Raw genomic sequence first — 18,374 nt, 5'->3', positions numbered from 1 at the left:
TAGTAGTAAACTGTTATGCATCTGGTGTACACTCTGGTGCTCTTGTAAATGTTAATTGGAGACAGTTGAAGCTATTTTATAATTATTTGTTCACAGACTACACAGAAAATAGGTGCTGTGGATGAGTGTGAATGATGGCAGTCAAAATTTTATTAAGACTACTGTTCCTGATAAAACAATGCCTTATTGCATTTTTAGTGGCACAGACCAAACTCGGCTTAGAGGAGATTAAGGTCTTCATGGAGGATAAAAAAGGCATGCAGAGGTAAATACAAGAAAGCTGCTGTTTGCTGAAACCCTCTGAGAGAGGACTACAAAAAGCACTGAGTCGTACAAAAAGAATCACAGTGCACCGTGTACAAATTATTTAGAATTTTCTTTTCTTTTCTTTTTGAAAGCTGTGTTTTTAGGTTGTCTTGCTTTAGTGTCACTGTTTCTTTCTATGTAGCTTCATAGTTCTGCATAAAGTCTTTGGCCACTGCTGTGATGGCTTATTTCCTCTGTCGGGACAGTTATATTTCTTTATCAGTTATATTTCAGTTATATTTCTATTGATAATCACTTATTTTACAGACAACACACTGTGGTTTTGAGCATTTTTATAACGAATATACACTGATAGTTCAATGCACATTGATTTGTAGACTGAAGGTTCTTTAATTGTTTATCATAACATTTATTTTACTTCACTAAGTGGAAGCACAAAAGACTCAATGCTGAGTAAACTTTTAGCTCGTAAGTTCCGGGTGCTGTTGGTCACAATGTGCTTTATATGAAATTATTCAAAGCGTCTAGCTGAAAACAGTATTTTTTGTTTGAATACGGATGATCTATCCACAGGTTAAGGTTGTGAACAACTGGTAATACTTAACCTCTGAAAGGTATATCACAGAATGTCTAAGCTACTTCTACATCTACATGCTCACGTTGAGCAATCTGCTTTTCTTGGAACCAGCATCCTCCATGTGCGCTTTTTTCTGTGAAAGCCTCCCTTTCTGTTTCACTTTCCTCTCTCCCCTACTTTACATTTTTCCTTTGCTGTCCCTCATCTGTTCAGCATGGCCAGCCCTCTGATTCCATGCTCTGGCAGAAGTGACACAATCGTTTCAGTGGTCAAGCCAAGCTGACTGAAATACAACGCCTTTTTGCTGCCCAAACATCGATTTTAGAGCAAGGGTGAGAGAAGAAGCTGATTTAGCCTTAGGCTGCTTTTTGAATTATTTATCCCCCCATTACTGTACCCATGACACATGGACAGCTTGCCTATTTTGAGGCTGGCAAGAGCTCTTCTTCCACTTTTACACTGTAGTTAATTCTGTTGACACTTAATCCTTGAACAGTTGATTTTTTTTTTTTTTGGAAAGCATACTTTTTTTTATTTGCGCTTCGTCAGCATGAATTTAGGCCTCAATTCACACAAAGTACGAAAAAAAAAATTTCTGGCTACTTACCTAATAGCAAACCATATAACCATAGCAACCAATCCAGTCGTTGCTGTAACACGCTGATTTGGGAATCCTCTGTGTGCCCCATACCCCTCCCCCCACTATTTGCATTTTATCTAACTCCAACCATTCAGGGGAAGACAGTTTTAAGCCCCAACTGTAGCAGCAGCAGAGTCTTTGGTACAAAAAGACTGATTGACGTAAGGGGCAAAACCTGAAATCACTTGACTTTCTGGCTTTATCTCCTTATCCTTCCTTCTGTCCATTTCCCACTGCTGACTTTCCCTTTGAAGCAGTATCTAGAAAGCCTCACAGATGAGATGTGTTCATTTGTGCGTATCAGACAGCAGTACATGGCATGTGGGTTTGACAGGTTGGACACTTCCAAACAAACAGAGGCTATTCTGTAATGCTGGCTCTGAAGATGACCAGTGTATGTGTATGTGTGTGAGAGAGAACAAGTAAAAGCGGGAAAGTAGCTTGAAACATCCTAATGTTTCCTGTTGTCACGGACAGTGGCTCTTGTCTTTTCTTGATGCAGACTCTCAGATGTCTCACACTATCAATCTGTTGTTCACTTTCCCAGGCTCAGTCGGAAGCTCTCTTCTGGCCTCTGTGGTGAACGTTTCTCTTAATCCACCCGTATCCGCTACTGTAGATTCACTTGCAAATTCTTTATATCATCTGTGCTACGGTTTGTGTCCAGATGGGTGATGGGGTCAAATGAGCAGGACACACAATTCCACAGCTGCTCCAGGACACACCAGCTTAGATCCCCTAGATGTTACAAGAGAGATTCTGGTTACTAAGTGGAAATGGCTGATCCACTGTGGTGACCTCTAACAAGAGCAGCCAAAAGAAGAAGAGACAGTAAAAGAAAGGTTTGGGGAAAGTACATTTCAGTGTTGAGACATGTCTGCTAAACTAGTTTATGGTAATAACGGTGAAGCACCTCTGCCAACAATGACGGGAGGCGGATTGTTTCAAGGACAACTCTGACTCCTCAGTTTTACTTTGATTATTTTTTACAGAGAAGAGAAACAAACATAAAGAGTGTTGTTGGATCGGGGTGCTGTGACTCAGCGTTCAGTGAGTCAGTGGTTTAATCTGTCGCTTTCCCATTCCTTATTTCAAAATGTCTTTTGAGTACGATACTGAGCCCCGTATTTCTCCTGATGTGTTTATCAGTATGCATGTATGTAGGGATATGTGCGCAGTTTCTAAAATAAAAAGCTCTTAGAATGGGTGAATATAGATTATTCTTTAAAACTCTTTGAGTAATCAACAAGGCTAGATAACTGCCATCAAATTTCTGTCATTTATCTGTGCCACTAAATCAACTATTTTTTCCTTCTTTTATCAAATATAAAACTTTCTTTACTACTATGCAACTACACAACGCACAGTAGCTAAGCTGCAGGACAAGGCTGAGCAACATGTTGCATTATTATTAATACTAATTTGCACGAACCTATTGCAAGCCCCACTTCAATCATCAGTTGGCCCTTCCCTAATAAATGCATTTACAATGTTTTTCACCCAGATTAAATGGACATTTTTCTCCCAGTTTCAGCCACAGTCAGCTTCAGCCAGAGGCCAGTTAGATTAGTTTAGCATTGACATTTGACACACAGTTGCCATCTGATCTATACTTTGATAAGATTCTATTGGGATAGTAGACTTAAACGTGCGGTAAATTACAGGTAGCGGTAGTAGAGGTAAATGCATCGTAGATGAATTCCATTTCTTCTGAAACGCATCATTTTGAATTTTCTATCAGTTAAATAATGAAAAAGAAAGATGATTCATTATTAATGTGAAATTTACATTGCAACTGAAAAACCAATGGATCCAAGTGGTATTTTAATCCAGTGACATTGACTAAATTGTGTGAACAATTTCCCTGGTTATCTGTATTAAAACAATGTTATTTTATTGAAAATTAATTGTTATACATGTAGCTCTCTAACAAAGATATTCTGAACTCTGGCCAAAAAAAAACTCGAATCAAACCTTTTTTCTTTATAAATTGCCTAACTGAAGCCTTGGGGCTATATCAATGGTTGCAGCAGTGATCCATTAAATTTTTTTGGGGGGGGTTGGGAGAGCTTGAATGTTTTTAATTAACTTGTCATATTTCAGAGTCCGCAGGTAAAAGGAATGTTTATACAAATGATCCACATCAGTTGGGAAATAAGGAAAAATTGGAATCAGAATAGTTGATGACAGCAAATGACCACAATGTGTATGAGACCACAGCCAACTTCAACAGATGGCAATGATGACACACATTAGCCAAGATGCTGTAGTTACTCAGTGCTGTTGGAAATTAATGGACTTTGGATCGTATGTTGATTCTAATGTTTTTCTTCTTTTTATCGACCCTAATATTAAACATTGCATTGCAATTATTGAATGATTTATCAATTTGCTAGTATTTCTATGATATAGTCGTTTGCTGAAGCAGAAGAAAAGCAGAAAGAAAGAACAACCACTTCAGGCTGGATTATCTTTTCATTCCAAGATGATTCTCACGCTTACAGCCGTTAAGGGTATAGAAGTAAACATTTGCCAGTTTATGGCAAATCTGCCAACAAAACGCAGGGGAATCCCTGCACCTAGAAGAACATAGCAGTGAAATTCTGCCAAGAAAAGATGTACTGAAGCCAGGAAAGGAATTATCCAATTTGTTGAGGCTTTTTGATTTATTGCTACCCCTTCTTGCCAACACAAAGCATAATTTTGTAGTTTTTAGTGTGGTGAAAGATGTCCTTTTCATGTGCATCATAGTATAGTATTACAGTGTACAGGCTTACAGCATACTATTTAGATTTAATGCAATCTCTCTTTGTTTGTCTTTGCACTCGGCTTCTAAAATGTGTTGCCATCTCTATACGTGTTCCATGTTTGACTACTGAGTGTGTTTGAGTGCGCATTAGTATCCAGATTTCTGATACTATGTGGGCTATGGTGTGTACAGTTCTCAATATAGACGCTTGCAAGCCAGAATTTCTTGGTTCTACTCCTGCTTGAATATCCAGGTTTCTCAATCCCAGGATAAGACCTTATCCAGGTATCTAAAAGGACCAGGACACAGTCATAAACCAGATACTGTGCATCAGGAAGATTTAGCTGTTTTTCTCTCTGTCCGTATCTGTGCATCTTTATACCAATCACTCTTTTTCTGTCCCGAGATTTCTTCTTTTTATTTTTTTTTCTATTTTTATCCATCAGTTTATTTCATATTGATGTGGTTTTATCTAATAGAAATCTCCATTCTAACCATAAAGTTCCCTTTTTAAAATTTTACAATACAAAAAAATTTACGCATTTGCCAACTACTTAAAATCAATTCTATATTCAGTTATTATTGTACCAAAGCAAATAGATTTCTCTAATGCACTCATGTCACGAAGATACTCTGACTTGTTTACATTTTGAAAGCTGTTTACAGTCATTTCAGTCCGCACTTGAAGAAACTGGCCAAGCCTTTGCGATTTTCTTCCTTAAAACTCCAGTCAGTTTAGTAGTTTAGTTTTTCCTCAGCACTCACAGTGGAAAACATGAGCAATCAAGAATATATATATATTTTTTGAGTTTAAGATTGCTGCATCCAAACCCATTTTCAGTCAACTGTGTCACAGAAGCATCTGTCTAATATTTCCTTCCAAAGTGTGCCGAGGAGGCCTGATCTTGGTCTGAGTCACAGAGACGTGCGAGCTGTGAGACACTTTAACTTTAACATAATGTGGATGTCAGAGGCAGCTGCCACACAGTGCTTTTATGTAACAGGGAAGTTCTGACGGACGGTGACAGTTTTTCACTGTATATTTGGGCTACTTTGTTCTCTTTCATTTATTTTTTTCTGTCATTACCTGTATATTTGGCTCCTTATCTTTCTTTATCTATCTTGGGACTTATCTGTCAGTGACTTACAAAAAAGAATCATAACATTTAAGGAAATCTGTGTGTGGGTGTGTGCGTGTGTGTGTGTGTGTGTGTGTGTGTGTGTTTTCCCCTGCAATAAGAGGAATTTTTACTCTATGTGCAAATATTCTTACTGGTATTTGTATTAAAGAAGGACAATGACATTTGGCTGCTTATTTTTGTGTCTACCAATGATTAGCAAATTTCTGGGACACGACCATCCTTCTTTTACATTCAGAGACAAAAATACAGCACAGTGTTGCAGCCAGTTCTTTGCCGGCAGCAGGTCCTCAGTCTAAAACTAATACTGCTAGAATTTACTGTAACTTAGCTCATTTTATAAACGTATTACTGTTTGGTCCACTCATAGTAGTCACAGTTGTTGAGTGGTAGGAAATTGTTTGAAATTATATATTTGACTGCTGCTTAGCACTGAGGTTACTAATATAGTCATTATGCTTTTTTTCTTAATAACACAGTGATTGTTCTAAGCTTATGAAACCCTTCAGGGTAAGGTGTTCTGCACAGAACAAACAGTACATCTGGATGGTGGGTGTCTGCTGCACCTGCTCTTACAGAAGAAGAACTCTTAGTATGCCGTCTTTTCTGTTTAAGCCACTGTATCTACAGTCTGCTAATTATTTCCTGTAAAGTTCTACAAGAGGTGATAAAGTACAGTTATTGTTTTCCATAGCGTGCACCTGCACCAGCTCCCTGCACAGGTGCTCCAAAGGTGCTGAACAGTCACAGAAGCAGAGTTTTTTATGCTTTATGTTTTTCAATTTCACAGCTGATAACAGTAAAGTTAATCATAATCCTTGTGTTTCAGTCTCTTTGTGGGAATAGGAATCATTTTACACAAATCGTGTATATATTTAAGTATTTAAGTCTTCATCTGCATGCGGAGATGGACTGAAATACACTAATACAGTTTATCTCAGCACATAAGAAAAGATAAACCTCATCAAGCTTATGTTTCACCTACCGGATGTGCAAGGCATGGCTGTGTTGTGTAATCATGCAAATTTAATCACAGACCTTTGGAGAGTGTATCCAGAGGCCTAGGCCAAGGTATGAACATAGCACTTGGGTGGTCCATGAATCTTTTCCAGCACTGTGCTCTCCTACGGACCTGCAACACCACAGTGACGTGCTATGGTTCTGGCCAACTCTCTCACTGCCCAGGTACAGCAAAGAGCCACTTCAGCTTCCCTGATGACAAAAATGGAATATGCCTGGATCCTTTCATCCACTAAAACAGCGAGGAAAGAAAGAAAAGCTGTGCTGGGATTGTCACTTTTGCACATGCAACTTCTCTCTTTAAGTGTGGCTGAGCTTTCAGGCTGAGCTTCAGTTTTATCGCATTTCGGTGCCCAGGCAGCTGTCAAACGACTGACATGTTTCACATCCACCACAATTTGTACATTTTCATCAGCTTAAAATAGCTCTTAAAGCCTCAATTTATTTATTTTTTCACAAGAGGTTACATTTCTGGCATATACTTGGGGTTGATCCTATATTGCATCAGAATAATTGCCACAGGATTCCTATTAGCAGCGAGAAGGAAAAGAGAGACATAATAAAAACAAATTAAGGATACAGTATATATTAAAAAAAAGGAAAGTATTAGGAGAAGAAGAGGCAGAAAGAGAACAAGAGAGAGGAGAAGATTTGTGATGAGAGGGAGGGCAGAAGGCCAGCGAAGTCAGAGATAAGAGGCTGCAAGAGTGATTGAAATAGGATTAGTGGAGACAGGCTCTGCATCCTGGCCACAGCATCAGTGTTAAACCTGCTCTTCACAGGGACTGCCTCTGTCACATCAAAGCCTCCCCAGGCCTGTCTGGCAGTGAGGGGAAGGAGCCTCCAGCAGGGTCAGCCACACACACACACATACACACACACACTACAGCCATGAACTTACTGATCACATCCTCTATCTATATCCAGCCCGTCTCCATTATGGGCACGGAGCTGGCTCCTTCCTCCTTGCCTTTTCATCTCCCTGCAGTGTCTTTGTGGTGTGTATTTGGACAGCAGATAGGATGCATTGATGAGCCATCTTTAACATTTAATGAGGCAAGCAGTGATGAGTTGGCATCGGAAAGCTACCGTTTCCTGCTTCTATGGAGTCCAAACAAAGTTTTAATGAGAACTTTCCCCTACATTGTGCCAAAAGCACAGAGCTTTTTAACTGCTTCCCAGACTGAAAGCAACAAAAGCACTGAGGGAGAGAAGACACCTGTGTGCAAATAAACAGACAATTTCCCTATACATTAGGGCTCTAAATCAACTCACTGTTATTATATGACTGAGATGATTCTGGTTTATTTACATCTCTTAAATCACGTGTCGTTTAAGTGTTTGCCAGAGACTGCATTAGGTTTTCATATTAATTTCATGTTCATTTAATGGTAGAACATGACGAGACTGAGAAATTGTTCTCATCTAGACTGATTTATAGGTAATCTATTGTATTTCCTCAACAGTTCTATCATACGTGTGTCTTTATTGTGCTATGATTGTGTCAGTGATGTGATGGCAGGTTTAACCACGCTGTCGATCCTTTCTTCTAAGTTCTTGTGTATTTGTATTGTATCTCAGTCAGTTCTGAAGTGTTGCAGTTGCTCTGATTGTTCTCTAATCAAATGAACACTCTTGTTCCATGTTTCTCTTGTGTACTTATGCTTAAGAGTATCTCAGTATGATCAAACATTGCACCTCAGGCCCGCTCTGTTGCAGTAGATTATGGATCCCTATAGTTAAAATGGCCTATTTCATCTGCTGAATGGAGACAATTTACTGATTGGTGAGTGTTTTCTCTGTGTGTACATATTTATGTGTGTGTGAATACACTTCTGTGGTATTTGTATTAGTGTTTGTATGTCTGAGCTGGTAGTTCCCCTCTCAGAACTCATCAGTTCATATCCACCACCCATCCCACCGCAGCATGCAGTAAATAGAGTCTCCGGCACTCGTTGAGAAATGGCATAATTATCCCCTGCTGGTGAAATATGGGCCGGGATGCACCACTGCTTCATCCCTACAGAATGCTTGTGTGTGTGGATGCGTGTGTGAGGTGGCTGTTTATCCTCTGTTCACTCATTGTGATGCGCATTCGACACACAGAATTGTTCTCGCTGAATCTCACATCTATGCATATATCGCACATGTAATTGTACCAACAGCTATATGCACACAAAAATATATAGATACACGCAGTTTATCCACACATGTAGATTGGAACTCCCTCTACAGCGATTCTCACTCTGCAAACAATGCAGCATGTTGCTGTTTTAGCTGAGACAAGCAGATAGAATAACTCACTGTCATTCAGTCTGTGAGGTTTGTCTTTCATATCAGAAATTTTCATAGCGGCCCATTAATCAGAGTTCTGGAGTAAAGAATTATGTTACAATGGCATGTGAAAGTTTGGGCACTCATGGTCAAAAATCCAGCATTCACCCATGGGCTACTCTGAACATTTGAAAACAGCTTGTCATTTTACTGGAGTGATGGAGGTTAAGTTGAAAACGTACAAATGTATATGTTCATAGGATTGCTAAAGAGATTAATTAAAAACCCTTGTTTGACAGCAAAAGACCTAAGATTCTCTTCTGCCACAACACGGTGTTCATGGATAAGTCATCCTCATCACCATTCAGTTTGCAAATGAACTTGTGAACAAGTCTGATGAATTTTGGAGCTCTAAATAAAACGTTTCTATAATAATTATCATAAACTTTTGTTTTAACCTTGTTAAGGGGTGCATTGTTCACAGTCAGTGGCATGGTGAACGTTTCACTAGAACAGGAAGCAATGGAGTCAGTTAAATTGAAGGATATTCTGGGAGAAAAGTCTAAAAAAGGATTGCCTTTACAGCAGGATGATGATCCTAAACACATAAAACTTTCCCGTGAAGGATTTCAAGCTTTTCCAAAAAGCATTTCGATTCTTGCATGCCGTGATACTTGCCAGAGGGGATGTTTTAGGTCTCCCTACTCCACAATGCAGCACATTACCCCTTATTTTTCTGAGGGGTTGAATTTAATTTAACTGGAAAAGATGCTTTGAGCTTCAGAAAAGACCACCAGAGATATGAAAACCAATGAACTTTATGGAGAAAATAACGTTCCACTCCATGGGATTATTTAGATGAAGACGGAAAACATGTTGCGTGTGTTTACCATTACCCCCTGCCCCTTCTTTCTAAGAGCCATATGAGAAGATTGCTACACTTTATTTTGTTCACTCGTGAGCCAGAACATTATGACCAGCTCCAACTTAAAGGACTTCTTTTTTTTTTAAAACTTATTTTGGAGCATATTCCCATTTTTAGAAAAAAAAAATTCCTTTTATTTCAGATCAAAGAGATGTTAGCTGTTAGCTTAGCATAAAGAAACAAAACTGAAAAAAAAAGTAGACTGACTCTTAAAGCTTCAAAAGGTCACTAGCACATTATGTTCCTTGAAGCCTTTGTGCTTTTGGGTTAGTTTATGGTTTACAGATATGAAAGAATTAAATGTGTTGTACACTACACAAAGATAAAACACCATTTACTGCATTTGTATGTTGTCGGACCTTTTGAAAATGTCCAATGACTCTCTGAAATGTCAGAGGCTTGCGCACTCATTTGAAGTCAACCATACACATAACGTTATTAACCCCGAGTGATTTCTCTTTCCAATGGCTTTTGACATTTGAGCGACTCTGCAAATTGCTTGTTGCAAGTAAATGGCAGGGAGTATGGAAAATAAGACATCTACTTAAACCACATGATGATGAACTCATTGAACTACCCGAGCAGCCAAAGGTCTTGTGGGTTAAAAAGACTAAATTCAATTTCTCTGTCTTTTCAGGTATGGAAAAATAGTGTCAACCAAGGCCATCCTGGATAAGAACACTAACCAGTGCAAAGGTAAGTCATTAATTTTGTGGCCTGTTTTAGTGCACCAGCTCTCTCTTTACACCGTCCTTTTACAGGAACAGCAATTCAAACCTTGCGTAAATTCAAACATCAGCCGAGGATGCTGTGTGTTGTAAATCAGTGATTTACAGAGTCGCCGGCTGAACTCTGCAGGAAGGATTCATGGAAACAACCTTCTCCTGCGTCACTGGGAGCAGCAGCCTCATCCCTTCCCTGTCTCCTCTCTGATTTTATGTTTTGTCATTTAGACGACAATCTTTTTGAAGGCATGATTTAATTTGTGGTTGCGCATCGGATGTCGCACATATTCAGTGATGACTCTCTGGCTTATTTGAGATAATTTCATAAGCAGACACACACTGTTACATTGTTGGACGTAGATATTTGACCACTTAGAGGACTAACGAGCTGGCTGTGATTGGATAAACTTCAGTTTGTATCCTTGTCAGCTTCATCTTCTTAGTGTCTTGGTCACATGTCTTGGGAGGCTGTAGATACATTTGACTTATTTTTTCTTTTTTCCTTCAAACAGACAGTAATGATAATGAGCTCTGATGTTAAACAAAGAAATTGTGAAATAGGGAGCGTTAGATTGCTGAATAGAAAAATGATGTGGTTCTGGCCCTGAGGTGTCTGGCAGCGCTGTTTAACAGCTATTGAAGTTCCATCAATATTTTTAATTGCTTTTTGTAGTTTCCTTGTCTCTGGAGCGTGGCCTTTCAAGGTGAAGCCGTCTTCTTAACCCTGCTGCGCAAATGAACCTATCCTGCCAGGCATTCTCTAGGTCAAAATGTGGCGGAGAAGAAATGCTGCATTTTAGAGTATAGAAACTAAGCCTGATCACGTTGACAGGTGCTTTTTGAGTCCTGTAAAATACGAAAAGGGGGGCACGCAAAAAGTAAAACTGTTCAAGATTCTGTGATTAAACCAATTGGAAAAAAAATGTCATGATTACTACTGTTCATGCCCAGCTAACCTGAGTTCTGTAAAGTCCAAAAAATCAACCTCGCTTAAGACTGTGTAGTGTGGAAGACAACATTTCCCATAACTCACCCTCCTGGTATGCAGCGCTGTTGAGATGCCAAGAGGCAAATATAAGCAAACAAATTTTATGAGTGGAAAGAGGGAGGTGGATAGAGGCGAGATGTGGACGAGGAGGAAGAAAGAATGTAAGGAGAAAGGCATAGCAACCTTGAAAAGAAAATCGCAGTACTTTGGTGTTTAGAAGCCAAGTTGAAGTGAAACTACGTAAAAAAGAAACGTAATTTCTGCCACCACAGTTCCTCATCTTTTCGATGTATCTCAACATCTCTTGAAAGGTGAGCAGGTATAAAAGCGTAAATGAGTCAAGCGGGTGTACCAAAGCCTGATGAGTTCAGCCGGTGACTCTCAAAATCAGCACTTCCCCCTGATCTGCTCATTCATTGTTTCCAGTCCTCTGACCCCTGCACCTGTTCAACTGCCAGGATGATGGTTTACCACCATTGTGCCCACATGAACCCTCATCTTCCCATCCTCTTTTACTATTTCTGTTTGAAAGAAAGAAATCAACCTCAAAATCATCCTAGATCAGATACTTTAGTTACACGTCATGCTTTCCTTTCAGTACACAGTGTTTAAATGTGTGCCAAAAGCCCATTTATCCCTCTGCAGCCACCCCTGCCAAGATCATACAGTTTTAGTTGTTGATTAATTATTATTATATATTATTTTAAATGTCATATTACAGCCATTATAGTAATTCATGATTCAGTTACAACTTATGAAGAAAACTGAGCAATTAAGACTGAACTGTGGAATTAATAAAGAAAGATTAAAAACATTTCTCTTTGCCTCTCAGGCTTTGTAATCAGCAAATTGTACCATGAAGAAAGCAAGTTATGTTCTTGTTATCCACAAACATTGCCAATTATATTAAAAGATGTTTGCTGATATTTGGCCATTTGGTAATAACAGAGGTTAAAAATTTGGAGATAATGCTTTTAATCCTTCATATTGCCAATGAAACCAAGTGTTGTACGAATTGACATGGAAATGTGGCCTCTTTGTTAGTTTCATCTTGCTTTGTTTGTCCTGAACAATGGAGACAATTTAAATGAATTGAATTTGAATTTGAACTTCCACAAATATTGTAGTCGGCAGATATATTTCTAGTCAGGCAGTTATGTACTGATTGTGACAAATATGCTGATGAAACATTTTATTTCTTAGAATTATTTATTCGGTATCATGATTTCAGATGTAATATTTAGATTTTGATGGTTGTGAGATGTGTTTTCCAATGTTTGTGTGTGAATGAGAACGTTGTTTAGTGTTATTAGGCAGTGAATATGTTTTATCCAGTGTTTTATCCAGTTCTCCAGTAGAAGTATTCTGTTTTTAATGTCAATAAAACTGAAACTGGGGGGGGGTCATCTCAAATTGAACATAATACAGGTGATAGAAGAACAGCTGATGAGGTGTTATGTGGAATAGAGAGTGTGGGAGTAGAGGCTGCAGAAAAATAGTGTTGATGCTTTCTGTACTTACAGGTCAGGTGGATTGTAGTGTGCAAACAAACATAAATCAACACAAATACCCACGCACTAACATGCAGAGTTTCTGCGCTGCCATGCATCTGTCTGCAGATTTACACCCAGTAGCTGTAAAATACAGTAAAGCCCTGTTTGAAGTACCACATCACAAAACTATAATCCAAGACCATGTAATACAGTTCTCCCACACACTCAAACACAAAGGGCACATTCAACACACACACAACACTAATCGTACCACTGCACACACTCACAATCCATCTGCCTGAGGTGTGTTCTCCTCTTATGGCAGCAGTGGCCATGCAGTAGATCTATCAATCCTCTTCCTAACATCACAGCATGTGTGCCTGCCTGCATGTCCGCCTGTTCTGGCTGCTCTCTTCCACCACGCAGGCCCTTCAATGAGCCTCTCTATCTTCCCAGCGCTGACTCCCTCCCTCGCCGCTTCCCCTACTCCATGACACACACAGACACACACATCTGTACTCTCACAAGAGTACACATCAGTTACACTTGAACTGTGCATCCTGAGTACACACACATGCTTTGGATGTATCCCAGTTCAGCGAGAAACAGGAAGTTGTGAAAGAGCTTCAGGGCTGTTAAGGGCTGTGTATGAGAGGAGGCATTTAGCTCTTCATCTCACTCTGCTGCTCTTATGCTCCTCTGTGATTTAGCTCTTCTTTCCTCTAGCTCTTCTGCTCCTTCTCCCTTTATCTGCTCCTTTCACATATACTGTAGAAACACAGCAGTGATGTGGGGTTTACATCAAAGATGGATTGGGGGATTCAGAATGGCAGAGGGAGTAAGAAAAGGAATAAATTGCGAGAGCTCAAAATCGCTCATTTGCCATCCATGCCCACAAGGGCCTCTTAAAAGGCAGCGGCGGCATTTGAAATAAAGCAGGGCTGACCGATTGGAGACATTTTATTTTTCCTGCCAGAGCCTGGAGGCAGAGGAAATGACCTCAGCCCTTTAAAGGACCTCCGTTTCCTCCTCCGCCGTTGGGAGATAAGACTGTGTCGAGATTCACCGGCCTGACTGGCGCTCTGCCGCGACGGCCCACCGCTCTGAATTGTGGGAGATAGATGAGATGGGAAGATAGTCTCTTGTGGCTGTGTGTTTGCCAGTTTGTTGTTGTTCATTTCTTTGCCCCGTAAGTTACCATCCATTTTACATGAGGATGCCGCAAACTCTCAAGGGAATTACATAAACTGGCGGTTTAAAAAGCATTACAATCACTTTTGCTGCATTATGTAGGTGACTGGATATGAAACAAATTAGCCTCATGTTTTGTCTTTACAAATGGAACTCGTGTGAAGCATTGAAAGATTTGATCTTTAAGCTTCCAGTAGCATATACTGTTTGTCTGTGAGTGAATACCAGAGAGGAAAAATGGTTTCCGTTAATATCAGAATTTTTCGGTCATGTTCCTTAAATGTGACTCTTTCTCTTTGGAAATATTGAATGAATTTGACTATTACCAACTGAAGCATCCCTTGCCCTTACCACAGAATTGACCTAATGGAGAAATACAGGCAATGCTACATTCTCTAAAAACAGATTTATTGCTGTATCAGTGCCTAAGCGGAGTATCACACGACTCTGAGTGTAAGGGTTATTGATGAATGAGGTGACTTTCCCCAAAAGGGCCTGTTTTTCATTGTCATGTGCATGTGTTTTTGGGTTGGGAGGGGGGGAGTAGAGAGTGCTTTCTGCATCCGTTATTGGTTTCTCATTAGAGGGCCAAGATATAAACATTTGTCTATGTTGTACACTGTGCCGGCGCAATTAAGGATTCTCTTTGCCGCCCTCTCTGCCCTTTGAAAGTGAATTATGTGCAGATGAGAATCTCGACTGAAGTGTGGCCAACAACGGACCTTTCCAAGTGCCTGTGCTCCCTCAAAGCCATTCCAAAAAAAGGCGAGATCAGCTGAAGGAGAAAGGGAGAGAAAGTGTGTGCCGTTTCCTGCTTGCATTGCGTATTAATGACTCTAATTAGCAATAGCTGAGAGATAATCACATTGATTTGGACAGTTTCAGCATGCAGAACCTCACTAGATAATACCCACAGCCTTTGTTAACACCTCCTAATCACATACACATACAAAAATCCAACCCAGCCACCCCCCCGTCCCATCTCAGTCTCCAGTCTAGTAAGCTCCAAGTTGGCCGTTTACCAAGAAGGCGTCTAATTGACCAAGCTTGTCATAAATAGAAGCAGCCCAGCTTTGAGCGCCACATTCCTTGAGCTCTGACCCTTTGTACCCTCTCCATTTCCTGTCATGTTTTTGCTTACAGTTTAGTCATCTCCTGTTTATGCATTTATATCTCTAATTCTTCTTGCATGAATTGAAGGTCATGGAGAGGTGATATCTTGGAGCAAGAACATTTTGCACACAGATGCTGCAAATTTTGAGAGCTTGTTCATTTTAAGAGTCTTCTTTTTGTCTGCTTGCATCTTAATGAGAACAAACGGACTCTGCAACAGTGGTGATCTGTTGCACATCTTTGAAATCATCACGGCTTTCTTCTTGGAACTGGCTTGTTCCATTTTTAGAGCACATTCAATGGCTCTTTTTCTTGTCTTTCTTGCTGACAAATGCCTTGGTGGGCACTGGTGGAAGGTGGGGAGGCATACTTTTAGTCATCTCTTATCTCAGACCGCACTCGTGGATGGCAGGGGAACCGCCATATGAGATACGGCCTTCCACTGACCTGCCAAGGCCCTCGCCCCTTGCACATCCCCCTGACTAATGATCTTACCCTTGATTAGTTAAGGAAGGAATAAATCATAACTCCATTGAATAGCAAGGCTAGTTGGGGGTGGCTAGGTCGTTCCTCATGAGTGACTAACAGATGCAAAACAAAAGAAGTGGGCCGCATGGGTGTTATGGAGGCATAGGACAATTTGTCTTTGCCCAGATTTTAATGTCCGTCTCTACCTGAGAGATTCACCATGATCCGAGGGAACTTGCTTTTCATTGCTCTGATTCTATATGTTTTGCCTGTCCCCTTGTCTTGCAAGGGGTACTTTTGAGCCTGGCACTGGACACGAGTGCATTGCTTATTACAAACTGATGCTCAAGTGGGGACAAAACGTTGCCGCTGAAATTGGTTCCCAACCTTAATACTAAAGTTAGTAGTCTCCAGATATTGGAAGAATAAAGCAGGAGCAGTTATTTTGAGACACTCTGTAAGTGAAGTGAAAGAGAAGTGTGACAGAAGGGCTTGCACCTGCTTTTTGTGGAACAGTGTGCATATACTGCCTGTGGCACTTTGACATCAATGAATATCTGTTCAGCTTTATTTAAAATGTGTAGCTAAATGTGGGTCAAAGTGTGGAGAAACATGTTGTAATATATATACTGTTATGTGTGCGTGTGTGTGTATATATTCCTGTGTATGCTGGCATTTACCCCTTTTTTTTTTCCTTTTTTTGCATGCAGACTCTAAGAATTTGTGATTTGCATGCATGTGTGGTCTTTGAGAACATGTGTAGGCTGTATATTAGCCACTTGAGTTTTTTGCCATAGGTCTCATTTTAACAAGCTCTTGACAAGTAATTAACACACCTCAGGTCTTAAACCTTTCTTGAGTGCCCTTCACATGTTGCTCCAAACACATCAGGGTTTTGCTGTTGGGTAACCAAGTTGATGAGAAATATCAGAGCGTTTAGCAGGCGTCCATCATTTCAAATGCCTGAATAAGTAAGCAATGAGTGAATATATTCATTCTGAATGCTTTGTAATGATGATATTGTACCCCACAGAAGTAATTAAAAAAGCTAGATACCCTGACTCTGATTGCTCTGATATTTATTTACATTTTGACCCTCACATTCCATATTTTGAAACACAAATTGTAAATGGCAATACGACTGTATGTCTCTCTTCTTACAAACATATGTATTGTAAAGAGTCTCTCAACTGCTTTGCTGAATTTAGAGTGTGAAATGTATTAGATCCCATATGGTGCTGCGCTAGAGCTAATGAGTGTAAACAAATATGAATTATTTAAGGAATCATAAGGGGAAAGGGATTGTTGTCTTCCCATACTTTTTTATTCTTAAAAAGAGGCTTAGAGTTAGGGAAAATGCACCATGTCTCACCATGACTAACACTGGTAACTGTAAGTGAACAAATAATCATATTATTCACTAAAGCAGCAAAATGACGTATTATTTACGTGACAAAACTTTGTACTTCAAATGCATGTCGCTTAGAAAAAACATAAACTTAAAGATAACCATTGAACAAAGTGCTCCTTCTCAGAAAATCTGGCCTACTTGTTCAGATTGATTATTAGACTAATTTATTATATTGTGAGTAGCTGCGGCTGAGGAAAGCAGGAGAGCAGGTTTTTCACTAATTAGAAAGTTGGTAGTTCGATCCCTAGATTCCCCAGCCAATAAGTCCTCAGGCAAACCCCACAAACTCCCCTGATGTCCTCTTCCCTAGGTTTATGTGAGAAATGCATTTTGTGTATACATTAAAAGAGTTTCATGAATGTCTGCGTCAAAGTGACTTGTACTGGAAGGAGCTTTCAGTGGTCAGGAAGAGATTCTTTCAGCTTGGATCATGTGACAGATGTTAACAGTTGTGCTCTCAGCCTTCATAGCTTAGTTGTGCAGTTTACTTAGAATGTATTTTTTGTGAAAGTTTGAATACGTTGGTATACCCTATAGCACATTGTACCTTTGCTTAAATCTTAACAAAATAGCGTCATCAACAGAATTACATCAAAGAATAAAATGTGTTACTTTTTTTTTGTTTGTTTAACCTTGTACTCAGTTTGTCATAAGCACAATAAGCTGCCACTGCACCCCTTGGCCCTAAGCCCTGGCATTCTGCCCTCTGCAGATCCTGACTGCAGCTCTCTGACAAGGACACTCTTACACCTGCAAGAGAAGATGACAAGAAATACAGTACAGCCAATAGGCTGCCTCCTTCAGCCCGAGACAAATGCTTTAGCTATAAATCCACGTTGCAGGGTTGATAAGTTAATTGCCTGTACTGCTATCTCTTCAACAGTGTCTTATATAAAATTGTCCTCTGTGAGTTATTTGGAACAAATGAGTTTTGTCTCTAAGACCAAGGAAGGTGGAATGTCACCATTCTACCTTCCTCGGTCTGTTTTTTATGAGAGGCTGCAAAAACAGTTCAGGCAATTTTAGCTGCTTTGTTTCCAATGGCTGTCTGATGCACATGAAGCTGTATTAATGTGATTATTGTGGGAGGAATAAGTGGCTTATGACTTGTCCCTCCCATACAGAATTATTACTCTCGTGAAAGTCGTGTGGTTAGAAATTTTACCATATAGCATTTAAATAGTATTTGCAATGCAGATGTTTCTCTGTGGTATGCAGAAACAGAGGGATAGATTTATGATCTTCCTTTGTTCAATCATGTATCTTCGCATGCTCACACAAAAGACCAAGAAAGTTAGAGGTTGCACACAAGCATTTGTACACACCCATTCTACTAACACACGTGGTTTAGTGAAGGGCGACCGCAAGATTTATCATCAGTCAGCTGTTGGTGG

At 39.8% G+C, this 18,374-nt stretch overlaps 1 protein-coding gene across 4 annotated transcripts in view; it reads left to right on the top strand.

Annotated features, from left to right (window-relative positions):
- Positions 1-18,374, top strand: part of rbms3 (RNA binding motif, single stranded interacting protein) — a 282,860-nt gene that overhangs the window by 122,452 nt on the left and 142,034 nt on the right. For all 4 annotated transcript variants that reach the window (XM_072370235.1, XM_072370238.1, XM_072370236.1 and 1 more), the window contains one exon: positions 10,229-10,287. In XM_072370235.1, coding sequence (XP_072226336.1) covers positions 10,229-10,287 — 59 coding nt within the window. The remainder of the gene's footprint in view (positions 1-10,228; positions 10,288-18,374) is intronic.

Source organism: Leuresthes tenuis, unplaced genomic scaffold (genome assembly GCF_036924035.1).
Source record: "Leuresthes tenuis unplaced genomic scaffold, fLeuTen1.0.hap1 SCAF_18, whole genome shotgun sequence".
Taxonomy (NCBI): Eukaryota; Metazoa; Chordata; class Actinopteri; order Atheriniformes; family Atherinopsidae; genus Leuresthes; species Leuresthes tenuis.
Note: the sequence above shows the minus strand (reverse complement) of the source record. Positions and strands in the feature narration are given on the sequence as shown.